The 18,070-nt window shown below is 52.1% G+C and overlaps 1 protein-coding gene across 6 annotated transcripts in view; it reads left to right on the top strand.

Moving 5' to 3' along the window:
• CLEC16A (C-type lectin domain containing 16A) overlaps positions 1-18,070 on the top strand; it is a 205,797-nt gene that overhangs the window by 51,090 nt on the left and 136,637 nt on the right. For 5 of the 6 annotated variants that reach the window (XR_006963619.1, XR_006963620.1, XM_047087900.1 and 2 more), the window contains 2 exons: positions 2,388-2,619; positions 15,644-15,773. Coding sequence is in view for 4 of the 6 variants with exons in the window: in XM_047087900.1 (XP_046943856.1) it covers positions 2,388-2,619; positions 15,644-15,773 (362 nt within the window). In the remaining 2 variants the exon portion in view is untranslated. The remainder of the gene's footprint in view (positions 1-2,387; positions 2,620-15,643; positions 15,774-18,070) is intronic. The other variant, XM_047087899.1, reaches the window with a different exon arrangement.

The following is an 18,070-nucleotide window of genomic DNA, read 5'->3' as shown; positions in this document are numbered from 1 at the left end:
CTGAAGGGGACCCCACTGTGTTCCCTGCTCCTGCTTTCTCATCCCGATGCCGGTCCTGTGTTGGTGTCCGTAGGTACAAAAGGCCTCAGTCTCTCTATCATTTACGTGGATTCCCATTCTATGGACAGGCCATAATTACCTAACCACTCCCCTCTTGATGGACATTTAGGTTATTTCCAGCTGTTTACTGGGTAGGTTGCATTTTAAAAGTTTGAAATTTCCCCAGTAAGCATGTCTTCCCAACACCTGATCATTGAGAAAAGCAGATCCCTTTGGAAAGTTTTAAACTTTATTTTCACAGTTGACTCTTTTCTTTTCCTTTCTTTGCTTTGCTTTGCTTTGCTTTTTAAGGAGGCAGGGAAGGGAAGGTGACCCTCATACGTTGGATGCATACTACAGGAACTTTATGTCTGTGACTATGTTTAGTTCTAGAAGGCCACGATTACTTGCCCTGTGATTTAGACAAGGACTCTGATGTTCAGAGTCGACCCATAGCTCATGATAGCCTTCAGCCGGGGTTGCACGGCTCTGACCGGCCCTGGGCCTTGCACACCGTTTCACTCACCTCGTTCTGCCATTTCTGTGCATCCAAGTTCATACACAGCTCAAGGGGAAGTTTCTCTATCCACCCATGTGAATTTTTTTTTACATTTTTTTTTAACGTTTGTTTATTACTGAAAGAGAGAGTCAGAGTGTGAGCAGGGGAGGTCAGAGGGAGAGGGAGACACCGAATCCGAGGCAGGCTCCAGGCTCCAAGCCGTCGGCACAGAGCCCGACACGGCGCTCGAACTCACAGACCGCGAGATCACGATCTGAGCCAAAGTCGGATGCTCAACCGACTGAGCCACCCAGGCGCCCCCATCCATGCGAATTTTTGCTTGGACCTTCTAACTGGGTGGTATTTTGCTCTGCATTGAGTCTCAGGTCTCTGTTTCAGAAAGCTTTGATTGTGTATGGCATGCTCTAAGATTCAGTGGGAGTAGGTGGTGATCAGAGGAAGCAGGCATTTTATCTTGGGACCCTGTTTCCCTGGGCTCGAGTCCTTCAGCAGGAGATGGGGGGGGGGGTTGTCTAGAGCTGCGTTCGATCATACAGCATCGTAAGTGGGCTCTGATGGATGCCGTCTGTCAAGGGGCGCATGCTCCGAGTGCTGCCACCTCTGGGCTCTTTGCCGTTGGCATCTGTAACGTGCTCTCTGGGTTTCCTGGACAGGAGGATCATGTCTCAATTTATCTGTCATTTTTGTGGATGAATAATCCAAAGTGAGTACATAAAAATGAATGTTTAGATTTAGATGCTAATTTGGCTTTCTATTAGGTTCTGCCTTGAGTGTTATTGAAATTAATCTGTGTTCCTTGAGCACATCCCGCTTAGTATTGGCAAGGTACGGTGGGCCTCAGAGTACAGTTGATGGTTGTTTGGGGTACATTCAGAAGATGGATAAACCACATCAAGATAATGGAAACGTTCTCCTTAAAACGTTTTCCCTTTTTAAAGACAAAATGACGTCTGGACGTCGTGCATACCCCAAAAAGAGAAAAGCGCTTCATTCAGAATCCTGCCCCAAACCGATCAGTTTTCTTTTTTTTTTTTATTTTTTTATTTTATTTTTTTAAAATTTTTTTTTTCCAACGTTTATTTATTTTTGGGACAGAGAGAGACAGAGCATGAACGGGGAAGGGGCAAAGAGAGAGGGAGACACAGAATTGGAAACAGGCTCCAGGCTCTGAGCCATCAGCCCAGAGCCTGACGCGGGGCTCGAACTCACGGACCGCGAGATCGTGACCTGGCTGAAGTCGGACGCTTAACCGACTGCGCCACCCAGGCGCCCCAAACCGATCAGTTTTCTTTTGTCTTGGTTCCTTTCTAGACGTGGTCCATTTGCATGTAACTACTTTCTGAGGGGTACTGAGTATGCAACAGAGTTTGAGCTCCTGGCGAGGCACCCTTCTTTTGGGAGGAGCTTGGGCTGTGGGGATTGGGCAAGCTTCGATTTGAAATCTGACTCTTGGCTCAGGAGCTGAATGACAGTGGGCAAGTTACTTAGCCCTTCAGAGCCTCTATTTTTCTCACCTGTAAAATGGGAGGGGCGTCCCTGTATCTCATGTGTGTTTCTCAGACAGATGAGTGACCTTTGAGAAGCACAGAGCCATTGTTGGTAATGTATAGAGTTTCTGACTTAGGACGGTGAGTAGGTAGTGAATGGTAGCTGGTGCTATCGTTTTGATTATTTAACAACGATGGGGTTAATAATAGTCATAATGACGAAGTAGGAGGCAGCATTTTTTGTTTCGGAACCGCATTTCTTGGGGCAGCAGCTCTCGGGCAGCTGGACCATAGCATCCGGCGAGATTCCGAGGTTCACATCCGTCTCTTGATTTCCCTAGGCCAAGCCCAGCATTCGGTGCTTCATTAAACCCACCGAGACGCTAGAGCGGTCCCTTGAGATGAATAAGCACAAGGGCAAGAGGCGGGTGCAAAAGAGACCCAACTACAAAAACGTTGGGGAGGAAGAGGATGAGGAGAAGGGGCCCGCCGAGGACGCCCAGGAAGACGCTGAGAAGGCTAAAGGTACTGAGGGTGGTTCAAAAGGCACCAAGACGAGTGGGGACAGTGAAGGTGAGTGCCCCCCTGAACGCCACCCTGCGCCCGCGCTGCGAGCCAGGCAGCCGTCTGTGTCTGGTCCCCGTCGTGTGTCCGTTCCCCACGCCGGTGTACCTCATTCTACGGGCCCAGCCATTCGCAGGCAGCTGCGGGCAGGTCTGCCGCGAGGCCTGCCCTCATGGGACGGGGGACCCGGGGCAAGGGTCTTATTCGCACCCGGGCCCGCTCCCCTGTGGGTAAACACAGGGGAGCAGACCGTATTTACTTGGCTTTGACGGTGGGGACATGGTGAGCACGTGTGCCGCGCCCAGAATGGCGCCCGGCCCGCATCCTACGTGTTTGCTGCAGCGGCTGCTATTTCTGCTACGAGTGCCATCCTGTTCATTGGGGTTCTTCTTGCTCCCCATAACCCGCAGTGAGGAGTTTTGACACAAGTCATTTTTCCCAGCGCACTGCAGGAAGCAAGCCGCGTTTCGTGAAATTATATCCATTTGATGAGATCACGTTGTTTTGGAACCGAATAATCCAATATTGTCCCCTAGAGTCTCACATTGAGATTTGTTCCAAGTCCTGTGTAGGGTGAGGTACACTTGTGTGTGGCGCACATGTGTTCAGTAAGCAGAATCATTCCTCCCTCTTTTGGCCCCTGCTGGGGATGATTCTGGTTTGATTTCCACCTTCCTCTCGTTCGAATGCTAACACCTTCTCAGTCTGGAGAGCACCGTCTGCTCTGGAACTGAGCAAGCTTCAGCTGTGGAGTCTCTTGTGTCATGGGCCGGGCGCACAGCCACGCAGATGGGGTCTCTGGCCACGGCTGTGGGCGCTCAGGGTGGGGGTGGGGGTGGGGTAGATGTGGGGTGGGGGCTCGGCTCTGGACGTGAGCTCCCACCACGCTCCTGGGACAGACACGGGCCGTCGCCAGCACCCACCGTGGGCCGTCCTCCTGGGTCCTGGGCTGGTCGTGGCTGCTCCCAAGCCAACTGTCCTTGGCCCATCAGTCTGGACTGTGTGATTCCCTAGTCAAGGTCATCTGAAGCTGGAAAACGGAGCAGAGCAGCTCAGTAAATCACCGACTGGGAACTCATTTGTTTTGGGGAGTTTGCTGCGTTTATGGAGCCAAAACCCGCCCCCGTCCCCACCCTGCGGGCCCCATTCTGATTTTCTTGGCAGTTCTCAGTGAATGCCACGATCACATTCCGATAAGTATAAGCAAAGCGTCTCTCCAGTGCCACCCTGCTCTCTCTTCAAGGCTGAGATCCCAGCATGCTTTTATTTCTGTGTAAAGTATACAGTAAGCCTTTTGGCGTTGGAATTCACTTTTGGCTCACAAACAGTATCACTTTGGTGGGGAGGTGAGGGGCAAATGCAAGGTAAGCAAGCCGTCCTAGTTTGCTTATTGGGATTTTTTTTTTTTTTTTTTTAAACTCAGGAGAAAACTGCTTCAGCGCTGGGGTTTAGCTGTCCTGTGGCCACAGTGGGGAAAAGGAGGAGCATTTCACCCCATTTTCCCATTTTGCACTCTGTGTTCCTGTCGATTTTGTTTTGGAAGGATGCTACCTCTTTCATTCCAGTCCTTTTAAGGGCTGCTCTCTAACCAGGCCTGGCCATGACTAACCCTGGTGTGGACAGGGCAGGCTTGGCGGTGAGCACAGTCAAGTGAGTCAGCGGGCGGCCCGGTCCCGGCGTGCAGAGCTCCAGAGGCTCGGCAAGGCTACCGTTCCAGCTCACCGCTGGGATCGGGGTCACGACTCCCCAGATGCCGAGCCGGCCCGCCCTGTGTGGGGGGCAAGCGGAGAAATGTTCACAGGTCTCCAGAAGCCCGTTTTCTGGGTGGTTACTTGGTGGGGTTGTACCAGACGGGGCCCAGGAATTTTCCCAGAGGCTTTACTTGGACACTTGATGGTGACATTAGAGTTTGGTCGACCATGGCTCCCAGCAGCCCTCTTGGCATTTTGGTGCCCTCCTCTATTTTCCCAGATATACATTAGTCATTCCAAAATATTACGGACCTGTCATCTTCCCCCACAGCTCACCGTAAATAAACACGAGTCTCTCAGGCCCATCCCGCAGAGGCACCTAACTGGGCTGCGGCAGCTGTCACGTGAATGGTGTACCCGATCTCTTAGTTATTCTCAGGTTTAAGGTGCAGCTGGGGGCGTTCTCCCCTTAGACTGTGTTTGGGTGAAACCATTCGTGACCTGGAAGGGTGTTAGGCATGGTGTTGATGCGGGGGGGTGCCAGGAGATGGGGTACTGGCCTTGCAGTCATGTCTCGGTTTCCTGGGAGCCTTGAGTGGTCTCCCAACTCAAACCGTGCCTCAGTTTCCCCATCTGGAAATTGAGTATAAAAAATGTAATTCGTGGGGTGCTTTTTTTTTTCTTTTTTTAAATGAGTATATGTTAGGAGTCTTGTGGTTGTAAGAGTTGGAGGAAATTCAACTCGAACTGGCTTCAACAAAAGGGTGATTATTGTTCCCAGAACTGGAAGGCTTGGGCGGGGCTGGCCTCAGGTGCAGAGAGGACCACGGGCAGTGCCAGGCTTGCATCCTGCCAGCTCACCACCAAGCAGAGAAGGAGCTGAAGGCTAGGGCCCAATGCTTGGGGACACCGAGGGGCCTGGCTGGCCTACTGCCGTAGAGGGGCGGTCTGTGCCGATTGGCCGGGCTTGGGTCATGTGTTGACCCCACAGTGACACCCTCGGTGAGAAATAGGGTGTGTTTGTCAGAAGAAGGGGTCATGCGTGCTGGGCCCGTGGAAGCAGCAGACGCTCCACTAGAAAGCCACGGCGCTCCTGTGTGCCCCTCATCCCCCTCCTGGCTGTCTTCTCCCTCACTGTTTGGGGTGGATCTGTGGCTGGTTTCTCCTCCAAATTATTTTTTCTCTAGCAAGCTTCTTGCCTTGCCCCTGGATCTAGGGGTTCGTGGACCTCCCGGTTGTAACGAGCAGGCAGGGGTGACTTTGAAAAAGGAGATGGTGGTACCAGCTCCCCCTGCACAGCCTGCCACCCCCACGTTAGTGGGGGGTCTTCAAAAGGCAGCATCAGGCACAGGCAGACAAAGGCGTATGGTCGTGAGTCGGTCGCAGTTCTGCCTTGACCTGATTTAAATGTGGCATTAACGTGCTCCTTTTCTACAAACGCAACCAGAATTCACACGTCCTCCACATTTAAGCCCAGACGAGGAAGTAGGGTGAAATGAATGTGGACCCTCCACTCAGCCTCAGGTCCCAAATGACAGGTGACTCATTCTGAAACCAGAAAATCACAGGGCCCCTCAATCTGCAGCAATTGCACACCGAAAGGAAAAAGACGGGTGCCCTAGTCCCTGTAGTCAAAGAAGCGTTCACTCGATGCTCGCTGTGTCCCAGATGTCTCATCAGTCTGAAAGGATAGTCCTCTCTTTCTGGAGTCACTTGCAACAGTAGCTTAGTAAACAGACCCCAGGCACGAAAATGAATTGTTTGAACTTCTCGTTTGAAAAATAGGGTTTAGCTTTTGTTTTTCTTGGCCTATGGAAAAAGTAGGCACCAACCGCGTGGCCTGACCTTCAAAACCTACTCTTTTCTTAAATCGCAGCAAGGGCTTGGAATGAAGGGGACGACGCTGACTTTGAACTTGCCAGGTCAGCTGGGAGTTGAGGGGTGCCTGGAAGTTTGGAACCCCGGCTTTGCTTTTTTTTTTTTAATTAAAAAAATTTTTTTGAACGTTCATTTATTTTTGGGAGAGAATTAGAACGAGAGCAGGGGAGGGGCAGAGAGAGACGGAGACGGAGAATCTGAAGCAGGATCCAGGCTCTGCAGTGACAGCACAGAGCCCGACGCGGGGCTCGAACCCATGAACCGTGAGATCATAACCTGAGCTGAAGTCAAAATGCTCCACTGACTGAGCCACCCAGGTGCCCCCCCAGCTTTGTGTTTTGTTTTGTTTTGTTTTGTTTTGTTTTGTTTTGTTGTTTTTGAAGCCTCCGTTGAAATGAAATGGAGCCCTGGCCTCATTTCTGGCTCCTCTTGGAAAGCCGGAGCCAACCCCAGGGCTGGCAGAGTTGGGATGAGCCACGGATTAGCCATTGGGAGGTTGCGGTCTGAACCCCCCGACCCTTGATGGACTGCTCCTGAGCAGCTCTGTGACCCTGGGCAAATCATCACTTCTCCACCAGTGGCAGGACCTCAGGATGCCCGGCTCTCGGGTTGTCAGAAACACGAGCATCGGTGTCTGAGCCCTTCAGCATGTGTCACACGGGCACTGAAAAGAAAGCCTGGCCAAGGTGGAGAGCGGAGCGAGGAGCTGGGCTGGGGGGCACTTTGTGCTTGGGTACCCCCACCCCCGGCTGCAGGTTTCTGTGCAGCCAGCCCGGTTCTCTGTTGATTTGTATAACGAATCAGCGGGGTGAGTGAGCATGTGTGTGTGGTGGGGGGGCAGTGGGAAGGGAGGGAGGAGAGGACTAGGCGGCCAGCCCCACGATTGTAGAGGTGTGGGAGTGCCAAGTTTCCAGATAGGCCTAACTAGTATAAGGAACTTCCCAGGGGGGAAGAGAAACCTTCTGAATTCACCCTCATGCTGCTCAGTAAGACAAAGGAAGGGGCACCCCAAATACTCAGCCCTTGGACACCCTGTTGTTGTGGCCAGGTGCCGTTTGCCTCTCGAAAATCTGCTCCAAGGCCAGCCAGTGGCACGCGGTCCTTCCCCTATTTCCTAGGTAACCAGCAAGGGCATCTTCCTCCTCCTTCCCCGAATGGTCTTGTTAGGGCCTTCTTCTCCCCTTCCCCCTTTCTGTGATCTGTCCTCGTTTTGATTCCTGGAATGTAGAACACAGAGGGCAACTCAGAGGATCCTTGAATTTGTGAAGTCAAAGACTGTGGGGAGGTCATGCCTGCCATTTCCCTGAAAAGCACTTCATTTACCAAATATTAATCAGATTAGAATGTACATCATCCCGGGCAAGTTGATGGATTATTGCTGTTATTTAAGAAAATCAGAATGTCAGAGCATTGGGGAAGCCCACGGATCTGGCCAGAGTTGTCATCTGGAGGGGGAGAGGTTGACGTCCTTGGTTGTGGAGAGTCTTCCGGCCTCTCCTCTGCACGCACACTGCCGTACGACCAAAACTGCCATCCGCCTCCAGAATTCTTTCCCTCCTCCTGAACTGAAGCTCTGTCCCCTTGAAGCATTACCTCCACATCCTCCCTCCCTCCGGCGGCTATCATGTTCCTCTTCCTGTCTCTGTGAATCTGACTACTCCGGGTAGTTCACGTCAGTGGGATCACAATGGCGTTTGTCCTTTTGCGACCGCCTTATTTCACTTAGCGTCACGTCCTCAGGGTTCATCCATGTTGTCACATGTATCGGGATTTCCTTTTTCAGGCCGAGCAATATTCCGTTTTTTTGGGCACACTGCATTTTGCTTATCCAGTTGCTTCCCCACTTTTGGCCACCGTGAATAGTGCAGTGTCCACGAGTGTGCAAATCCTCTTCTGCTTTGGGGGCTTTTGGGGAAGTGACAGAGGCCGAGGCGGGCTGGGGCAAAGGAGCTGGAGATTCGGGTTCCCACGCCCAGCTGCTCAGCCTCACAGGGACGTTCCTCGACTCCCAGAGGCTCCAGACTCCAGTTGTGTAAAGGGGTCGCACCGCCCCCCAGGCTGGGACGCTGGAGCCTTCTAGATTATGGGCCACGGTGCCCGATGCCGGAACTGTAGCCACCCAGGTGCTCCTTGCCAGCTCGTGGCCGGTGGGCAGTGCGGGGAGAGGAGCTCACAGCCGTGGGGGCAGAGGCCCACCTCCTCAGTCCCTCTGTATATCGGTTGGCCCTTCTGTAAAATGCACAGATCGGCCAGATCAGCCTTGCCCCAGCTGCGGGGTTTGGGGATGGTTCTGGGTGAGTTGGAGCAGTGAGAAGATTCTCGTTGAGATCAGCTTCAGGGGAGCCTGGCGTTAGTGTCCTTCACACCTCCCTTTTCCAGCACACACAGCAGGCCTTGCTCCTTTCGTGTGTGTGTGTTTTCACACCTGCTTTCTGTTGACACTGGCTTGATGCTTACAGTAGTAATGAAAACGTGTTTTCGTTTGAAAATATTTTCAAACTTAGGAAAGTTTGGAAAAAGAAATCGTATAAAGATCACCTGTTTACCTTTTGTCCAGTTTCATCTTTTACCACATTCTGGCCCATTTGCTTTCCTATTGGTTTTCCCTTTCCCTGCCCCTCCGCCCCACACTTTTTTTCTGGGTAAGTTGCACCCATCACGTCCCTTCCCTCCTGTCGGTGTCAGCACGCGTTTGCCAAGGATAGCGCGTTCGCTTTGGTGAGCGCCGTGCAGCTGTCCGCCTCAGTGGAGTTTTCTGCCGTCTGCGGTTCAGCTTGTCCGTTGACCTAACATCCTCCAGAGCATGGGACAGTAGAACATCTAGTCTAGGGTCAGGTAGTGCCTTTAATTGTCGTGCCTCCCTGGCCTTCGTCAAGCTGGAGCGCTTTCCCACCGCCTTCTCTTTTACGACATTGACCTCTCTGAAGAATGCAGGACCTCTCCCTCCTTTGCTTTCCTAAACCGTTCCTCATTCTGTCTTTAATGTTTTCTTTGTGATAAGATGAAGGTTATGCATTCTGGGCATAGGTGGTGGCATGTCCTTCCCCGTGTGTCCCATCTTGAGGCACATGATGTCCTTTTGACCCTCCCGGGTGACGTGAATATCGGTCACCTGGCTAAGGTATCTCCCCGTCTCTCCACCGTATAATTGCTTTCCCTCTTCTTGACGACTAATTAGCAACCCGTGGGGAGCTACGTAGAGATAATGCAGATTAATCCTGTGCCTCATTAAAGTGCCCCCCTGGGATTTGTTCCTCATTGATGATACTTGCCTGAGCCACTCTTTACCCGCATGGTGACAAAATGTTGATTTTCCGACGTCAGCACTCTCTCCACGTTTGAAGATCAGCCCTCAGCATTCCGCTGTAAGGGAGAGCCCTCCCTTCTCCCCGTTTCTTTATTTATCTCTTCTTGGCACAGGCCACGGATTCCAGTTTTTAGTGGTTTGTGTTTCGTTACTGATTTAATTAATTTGATGGTCAAATTGTCCCAGATTTGGCCGTTGGGAACCCTTCTGACCTGGCTGCTGTGTCCTTGTGATACAGTCCCCTCGTTTCTTTTGAGCAGCCTTTATGCCTTCTGGCGTGACAATTTAACCAGGTTCATCTTGTACCTATGCTGCCCATCCCCAGGATGAACCCATTCTCTGCAAAGCCCTGGTTCCTCTCCATGGGCAGTGGTGTTAGAGACCAAAATCTGGGTCCCAGATGTGCTGATGGCTCCCATGGTGCTTTGCTTTTTGGCTCTTTCAGTGGACAGAGCTAGAAAATAGACGCGTGTATAAACACAAAATACACATTTCCTCACGCGTGCATATGCATAGGTACAAACGCGTATGCATGTGTGTATTTTAGAAATCGTGGATTCATACCAACACCTCTAATATTCATACCGATGCAGATCAGTACCCAGAAGGCTCTTTCTTGCCTTCTCCCGTTCCAGATCTGTGTGTCACTTCTTCAGCTGGAGCCTTGCGTCCCAACAGCATCAACACGTTTGTTTGCTCAGTCCTAGAATACATCTAAAAAAGTTTCAGTTTGTTTATTGTGTAATAAACAAGAGTTCAGGATGGTTTGCAACTCCCCCTCCCTCCTCAAATGCTTCACCCATCTCCCAACTGAGGGCATAGAGTCATGTATCCTGTTTATAGCTATTCACATTAGTCTGCCTCTCCTTTTTTCTTTCCCCTCTGTCAGGGTAGATATGGTATGTATTTGAAAAAAATTTGGGGTCCTATTTTATTTTTAATCTTCTCAGTTTAGGGTTCTTCCTTCCCATTTTTTACTGATTTAATTTCTATTGAAAAAATATATGGACTGTGAACAAAAGTGTGCAAAAAGGTTTGTTCAGGAAGGGTGCCTTCCATATTCTTTCCACCCATTCCCCTACCTCTGGTAGATAACCACCTTGGATTATTTTCTGGGATATCCTTCCCCTATTTCATTTTGTAAGAAGAAGCCGATTTATATATGTTTTCTTGCTCTCCCTTCTCTCTTACACGCAGGGTAGCATGCTGTATATGCTTGCTCTTCTCTCCTGTATCAGTACAGCAGTTTTCCTCATTCCGGTTTGCAGCTGGCCTGTGTGTGTGTGTGTGTGGACAAGTTTATTCAACCGATCTTTATGCTTGGACATTTAGGTAGTTTCCAATATTTTGCAACTACAGATAATACTTCAGTGAACCCTCTTGTGCGTGTGCATTTTCATATTGTTAGGGGTGTATCTTCCAGATAAATCCCTGCAAGTGGGGTTGCTCAATCGAAGAGTATTGATAGTGACTGAAAGTTTCCTTTAAAAATGCATTGAAGTCAAAAGAAGAAAAATGAGGTCAAATACAATGATTAGGTAGGTGACAAATGGGACGGGCAACGCATACATGTGGCACACATCGTAGAGGCAGGCAAATGACCAAAGTTGGAGCAGAGCTGAGCTGGGTTATTGTCACGGTCCCTTTACATTCCGGAACAGAAACCTGGATGGGATGGGGGCTCCTGCTATATTATAGAAGGGTCAGGTGGAGCTCCCCGAGAACTCGTCATCAGAGCCTGAGTCCTGGCCTCAGTGAGCGTCAGTGGAAATCCGTGCATGCATGCCCCCTGATCTGCTCTCCTTGGTGGCAACAGCATGGTGCGTGTGCCCTGGGAGGGGGGTGAGGCTGTGCCCAGGCAGGCCTGTGTCTGCAGAGAGACGTGGGCCCCGGAGGGTTGATAGAACTATGCCCGATGATCTGTTATGGCATAAAAGAGAGGCTCGCTTTGACACTGAATCACCAGGAAAGGAAAGGTCAAACCTTCTTTCTCATCCTCTTTTAAAGATGGCTGTAGAATCCATTAAAAAAAATTTTTTTTAATGTTTATTTCCTCTTGAGAGAGAGAGAGAGAGAGAGCTACAGAGCATGAGTGGGGGAGGGGCAGCGAGGGGGAGACAAAGAATCTGAAGCAGGCTCCAGGCTCTGAGCTGTCAGCATGGGGCTCGAACCCGTGAACCAAGAGATCGTGACCTGAGCCGAAGTCAGACGCTTAACCGACTGAGCCACGTAGATTCCATTTTAGAATGGTGAGAATGTGGAGAGACCGTCTCCCCAAAAACCTATTACCCACCCCTCTTTCGCCCACTTGGCATTTTGCATGCAGTTGCAGGGAGTTGACAGACCCTGGGTAAGAATCACAGCTTTTGGGGGTTGTCTGGATAAGATGGTTAAAAAGCAGCAGTGGAGGAGCGGGGACCCGTGTTGGCGTTGGAAGGACTACTGTGGTACATTCGTCAAGAGAGTTAACCTCAGCCCAGCGGCTCACTCTACAGCTGTGCTGGCTGCAGGAGGGTCAGGAGGCTGGGGACAGCTGTGGGAGCCAGGGTGACAGAACCAGAGTTCGGAACCATCGTTGCGCGTGGAGCGGAGAGGCCCTCGTGGGCCGGTCCCGTTCGAGGACGCGACCTGGGAGCCGAGAGGGCAGCAGTCCTGGCTTCTGCCGCTGCCTTTCTAGCTGTGTTAATTGTCACTGTGCTTCTGGGTTCCGTTTCCTCATGTTCAGTACCCGGGACCAAACCAGTGGTTTTCAGCAGTTCTGTGTGAAGCTCCACAGAGTTCCAGAAGGGAGCTTCAGGGGCAGGAGGGAACCCATAGTCAGAGACGTCTGGGAGCCCACCCACCCTTTACCTGGAGCGGCTCTGGTTCCATCTGCTCATCGTGGTGCTGTGCCATGGGGAATTGTCATTCAAAATTATTGTGCAACTCCTTAACTAAATTTGGTGAGCACGAGACAGGCTTATCTTTCGCTGCTCCTCTGCTCCAGAGTTCCCAGCGTCCAGGGAGATGAAACAACCCAGAAGGAATTACCACGTCAGAGCAGCGTATTCTCTAGAGTGAGGGGCTAGGGCTCGGCCCCGTAACCTCGGGGAGTCCTCGGAGCTGAGTTCCGCCTCGTCAGCCAGGCTGGGAGGCGCCAGGAGCTTGCAGCGGTACAGGAGGCGTGTCACGGGTCCCAGGGTCGAAGCCATAGGCTGGCACCACAGCCAGCCTGCTAGTATTCAGATGTTTTCGCTGGCATGCTCTATCAGGAACACAGAACAGTCAAGTAGAGCTGCGATTTCAGCACGTGTCTTCCAAACACAGATCCGTTTGTTGTAAGTTGCACGTATTTGTATTGCCGTGTTAACGTTATAAACAACATAAACGGGACAGGTTTTTTAAAGGTGAGAATAATTAAAAATATAAGGTGTCTGCCCCACAGCAGGGAGGTGGGGCTCATTGGGAGGCCACTGAAGGAGGCTGGTGGGGGGGGAAGGCGCAGGCGCAGGAGGGCGCGGTGGTTCTCAGCCCCCAGTCTGTGCCGCCACCTGCTCTTGGCGGCGGCCCTGGCTGCTCGGACTCCTGCTGACTCGATAGCTCCCTGTGAATCGACTCCCTTTCTTCCCCTTACATTTCGCCCCCTCTTAAGTGGTGATAGCCGCGGTGAAAGAACAGGTTCTCTGTGTGGTTAGAATTTTCTTCCCGTGCACGTGAAAATAAACACAGAACTACGCAAACAAACTGTCCGGACACCACTTGAAAATCGTGGGTCGGCCCCCACGTCTGTGGTGGGGTGGCCCCGTGGGAGGCTCCGGTCTGCAGTGTCTGACTCCGGGCCACACTGAGAAGGAGGGGCTAGCGGTCAGGGCCCATGTGGACCGGTGGGGGATGCCCTCATCCACGCCCGAGGACCATGGCAGGTGCAGCCGTGCCAGAGGGGGTCCCAGAGGGTGGTGGGCACGGGATGTCTCCCGTGAGAACACGGTGCAGGCTCAGGGCAGACTGGGTGCGGCTCTGGGTCACCCGCTCCACGTTGTGGCGGCCGTGCGTGCATCGCTGCCGGCCCTGTGTGCAGCCAGAGCCTCGTCCCCCTGTCCGTCCCATCACTGAGCGCTTGCCCTGTGGTCGCAGGCCCTGGGCCCGACCCCAGAGGCCCAGTGGAGAGCAAGACAGACAAGGCAGCTGTTCTTACGAAGCCCCCATTCGAGTGGGGGAAAGCAGACGGCAAGCGAGCAAACGGATACACAGAACATAGAAAAATCCCGGCAGTTACAAATGCCAAGAAGTAAAATTGAGACGGGGCAGAGGGGACACATTCATGCAGAAGAATTCCACGTAATTGATGGATGCTACTGCCTGCTCCAGGAGCTGGAACATGGTAACTCCCCCTCCTCAGCTGTGGGCTGCGCTTAATGACTCACTCGCACTGAGTGTTGCGTGGAAGGAGGAGGGCAGGTAACTCTCCAGTGGGGAAGTGTGACCAGCGTCAGCTCCGTCAGGTGGTGTAGACGTCACATAGGTGGACACGGTGTTGTGTTGGGAGCCCGTACCCTCGCTGCAGCGGGGTGAGAAGGGCACGTCTCCTGCGTGGGCTTCCTCCCGGAACCTGCAAGCCTAGTCTAGTGATGAGAAAACACCAGACCCAGGTTGGTGGACGTTCCGCAAAATACCTGACCAGTTCTGTCTCCTCAAGGCTGTAAGGTCACCAGAGGCAAGGAAGTCAAACACTTGGTCACAGCCAGGAGGAGCCCAAGGGGACGTGGTGACTGGATACAACCTGGTACCCTAGATGGGATCCTGGAACAGAAAGTGGACAGGAGGGAAGAACTAAGGAAGTATGAATGAAATACGGATTTTAGATAATAATAAAGAGGTAAAGGAAAAACAGGTGTAGAGGGTGTCGGAGAAGACCTCTCTGAGGTTGGTGGCATTGGAGCTGGGCCTCGAAGGATGTGATCGGGTCAGGCCAGGGTAGGGAAGACCGGGGGTGAAAGCGTCCCGGGCAGAGGAATCAGCCGTGTAACGATCCTGGGCAGAAACGAGCTTGGGCCCCTCAAGAGCGTGGAAGAAGCTGTCAGCACAGCTGGAGAGGCGTGAGGCAGAGGAGGCCAGGCAGTGAGGTCAGAGGTGGACAGGGGCCAGGCCGTGCGAGGCCTCGACGCCGTGGAAGGCGTTTGGATTTCATCCCGAGTGTGATGGGAAGGCGGTGGAGAGTTCTGAACAGAAGGGCGACATGAGCTAATTTCCACTTGAAATAACTTGAGTCTGTGTGGAGAACAAACTGGGGGTGAAGGGAGGCGGCGGCCAGGTGGGAGGCCCTTGTGCCGGTCCAGGGAAAGACCACGGCTGGCAAGGGCTGCCAGAGTCCTGGGCGCGCTCCCGCCCCTCAAGAAACAAGTGCAGGTTCACACGTCAGCGTCCTTTCCCTCCTCCGTCTCCTGAAGATGGGGGTTGACCTGAACTCTGGGTTCCAAGAACCAGCTGTTTGAAGGTCCACACCTCATGTCAAAGACCCCCATGACACGGACACCTTACAGCCCACAGCTAACCATCTCTAATTCAAGATGTTTTCCTCTCCTGGTTCATATCTCTTTCGGAAAATAAACAGTGGACGCCGTGCTTCAGTCGGTTGCTTCAAGTTGCCCTTATTTAATTGGGAAAAATACATTGAGGTTTCTAACCTCTCCCTGCCTTCTGGAAGTTGTTGGGGGGAAAAGGAAAACAAAAGCTTCAGGCGCGTCAGAGCCTTTTGTACAGTGTAAACGGTTTCAGAATATTCTCAGTGAATCGGGTTATGATTTATTAACCACATATCATTTTTCTTGTGCTGCCTCCCCTCCTTTGGGAAGGAAGTGTGGTATCAGTGGAGTAGAATAAGTATCTTAAAAAACACCTTGACATTGAATAAGCTACTGCAATTTGTGCTTTTTTTTGGGGGGGGGGTTCAAAGTCAGGGTCACGCTTCTTGGCATTGCCGGGATGAGACCGGAGAGGGGTTCTGGCCTCTGTCTTATTTGTCCCCGGCCTGTTGCCGATGTTCCCGTCACTGCCGTCGAGCCCTTGCTGGACGTGTCAGGAGCCATCCTCTCAGGCTTTGTCTGTGGCCCGGCTGTGTCTGTAAATCTAGGTCCGTGAAGCTGTCTGGGCTCATCCCGGTCTCTGTGTTTGCTCCTAGAGATAGAGATGGTGATCATGGAGCGCAGCAAGCTCCCGGAGCTGGCGGCCAGCACGTCCGTGCAGGAACAGAACACCACGGACGAGGAGAAGAGCGCCGCCACGGGCTTGGAGAGCGTGCAGTGGAGCAGGTGCTGCCCGTCGTCCCCCGCTCGGGCTGGTGCTGCGGGTGGGGCTCCTGCCAGTCGGGGTGGGGGGTGCTGCTCCGTCGCTGGGGCGAGGACGTGGGCTGAGCGATGAGGGGGGCTGCCTCGGCCGGGGTGCCCCCCAGAGGTAACCGGGGGCCTCTTCCTGCCACCCGCGTGGCGCCTTCTCCTCCGCAAAGTCATCCTGCTTCCTTCCTGCTCCTCCAGCCCCCCGGCCACCACAGGCACAGCCCCTCTCGAGAGGCCACAGGAACGAAGCTGCCACTCAACCCTGTAGCGCTCACCCCTTGGAAAGGGGAAGACTGAGACATGGCGCCCCCCCCCCCCCAAGGGCTTTGGGGCTGTGCCCTGTCCTAAAGGGTGTGGACCACCCGTGGCCGTGCCCTGCCGCTCCCAGGAGGGAGCCCCTTGGGAGCCGCGTTTGGATCTCCCTGGCTCACTCGTTCACTGCCGTGCTACCCCGCCGCCTGTGGGGCGTGCCCTCGTGGCTCAGCCAGCGTGATTTAATGCTGCTGTCCACCTTCGACTTTTCCCCTGATTTTTCATTTCACTGATGGCCCGCGGCAGCGAAATCCTCTTAAACCGTGGAGATGCCACATTTCCCGGAAACTTGCTGCAGCACCGCCCCTTCCAGAATGAGACAGGGTGTAAGCTTGCTCTCAAAGTGTGCGGCGAACTGTTGCGAGGGCTTCTTCGTTTCACAGTTACTTCCTTAACAGGTGGCCCCCCGGGCTGACCCCCGCACTGACCTGATCCTCCTTCAGGGTTCATAAACGCACGGCACGTCAGCCTACAGAGCACTCCCTTCCTGGCCTCTCGGGCCGGAGCAGCTGAAACACACACACCATCCTCTTTATTCGTCCAGCTTGAAGCGGAGAGTTGAAGCACACTAATTTTTTCCTCCACATCCCTTGGCTTGGCAAATGTTTCAGTTATCTAACAGACAGGATTAATTTCTATCAGATGCACAAGGGGGCCATTTTTACTTTGGTTTCAACAAAAAACCCTGGAGTGTGGTGCAGGCTATCAGTTGTTGGAACTCACAGAGACCTTTTTGATTTTGCTTGGCAGCAAAAAACATAACTCCTGGAGCTCTGAAAATGAAGGGAATCATTCTCAACACAGAAAGGGACGGGAAAACAACCTTCAGTTGCTTGGCACAGCATTAGTTAGGATAGGAATGATTGGAAAAACCACAAATGACTAGTTGGGGGGGGTGCGCATAAGCAAACGGGGGAGCGTCGGCTTGATAGAATATCAGCTGCTGCTTTTAAGTGAATACTGTCAGGATGTGTTGGGTTCCTTAGGATCTAATAAATGGAAACAGAGCAGATATTTGACATAGTATGGTAATAGTATAGCTTCACTAAGCGAAAGAAAATAAGCATGTATTCTTTAAAAAAAAAAAGGCAACAGACCACATTGTTATGTTTTGAATGTTCGGTTGAGATTTCTTTCTTTTTTTGTTTTTCCTGATTTTTAGTGAAGAGAGGGGTTTTCTTAGAGTCGATCGAGATTGTTTCGTAACTTTCCGTGACTTTAACTGACATCTTTTACCACGTGGCTTGTAACGGAAGCTGAGCCTGGTGCCTCGAGTTGGGCCCACGTGCAGGCTTGCGGCCGCGGGAACCCTTGGGTCAGGGCTGTGCTTTGCTCTGAGACCCAATCCAAGGAGAGACTGGAGCAGGTCGATAGTTGCCTTCTCCTTTGCAAAGGTATCGAGTTGTTGCTTGTCAGAAACACTGCCACAGACTTCTCCCCTCCCGGTTCCAGGCAGTGAGCAGGGAGGAGGGCGCTCCGGGGGAGGGAGGGAGCGGACTGTTCTCCTTGACATGAATCGCATCTTGACATTGGCCCACTTGTCTGAAGAAACAGCGGAGTACAAAGCAGAACTGTTCTCCTACTCCTCGTATATCGTGGGCCTGTGTCTGCATTTGGGGTTAAATACAGGCCTGAGAAACTGAAAAATGTTTCAAAAAAGTTTTTTTTTTCTTTTCTTAAAAAAAAAAAGTTAAAAAAATTACAAAAGTAATACACATTCAGAAAATGTGAAAACATTTTCAAAAAACGTATGAAGAAGGGGAAGAGGTCTCCGTGATGCCAGTCTCGAAGGCAGCTGTTACTAACGTCCTGGTTATTTCCTGCCAGTCATTTTTCATTGCCCGTTTAGTGGGAACTGTGCCCTCTGTGCCCCCAGTACTTACACTTTGCCATTTATCATTTTGTCTTCTTTCTTTCCATCCAGTACCTAACACCAGGCATCTTTTTCACTGTGCTGCACT

The sequence above is a fragment of the Lynx rufus genome, unplaced genomic scaffold (assembly GCF_022079265.1).
Source record: "Lynx rufus isolate CCGP_SWC_20201006 ecotype Redwood Valley unplaced genomic scaffold, mLynRuf1.p SCAF_23, whole genome shotgun sequence".
NCBI lineage: Eukaryota > Metazoa > Chordata > Mammalia > Carnivora > Felidae > Lynx > Lynx rufus.
The sequence above is the reverse complement of the archived record's forward strand: the minus strand, read 5'-3'. Positions and strand labels throughout refer to the sequence as shown.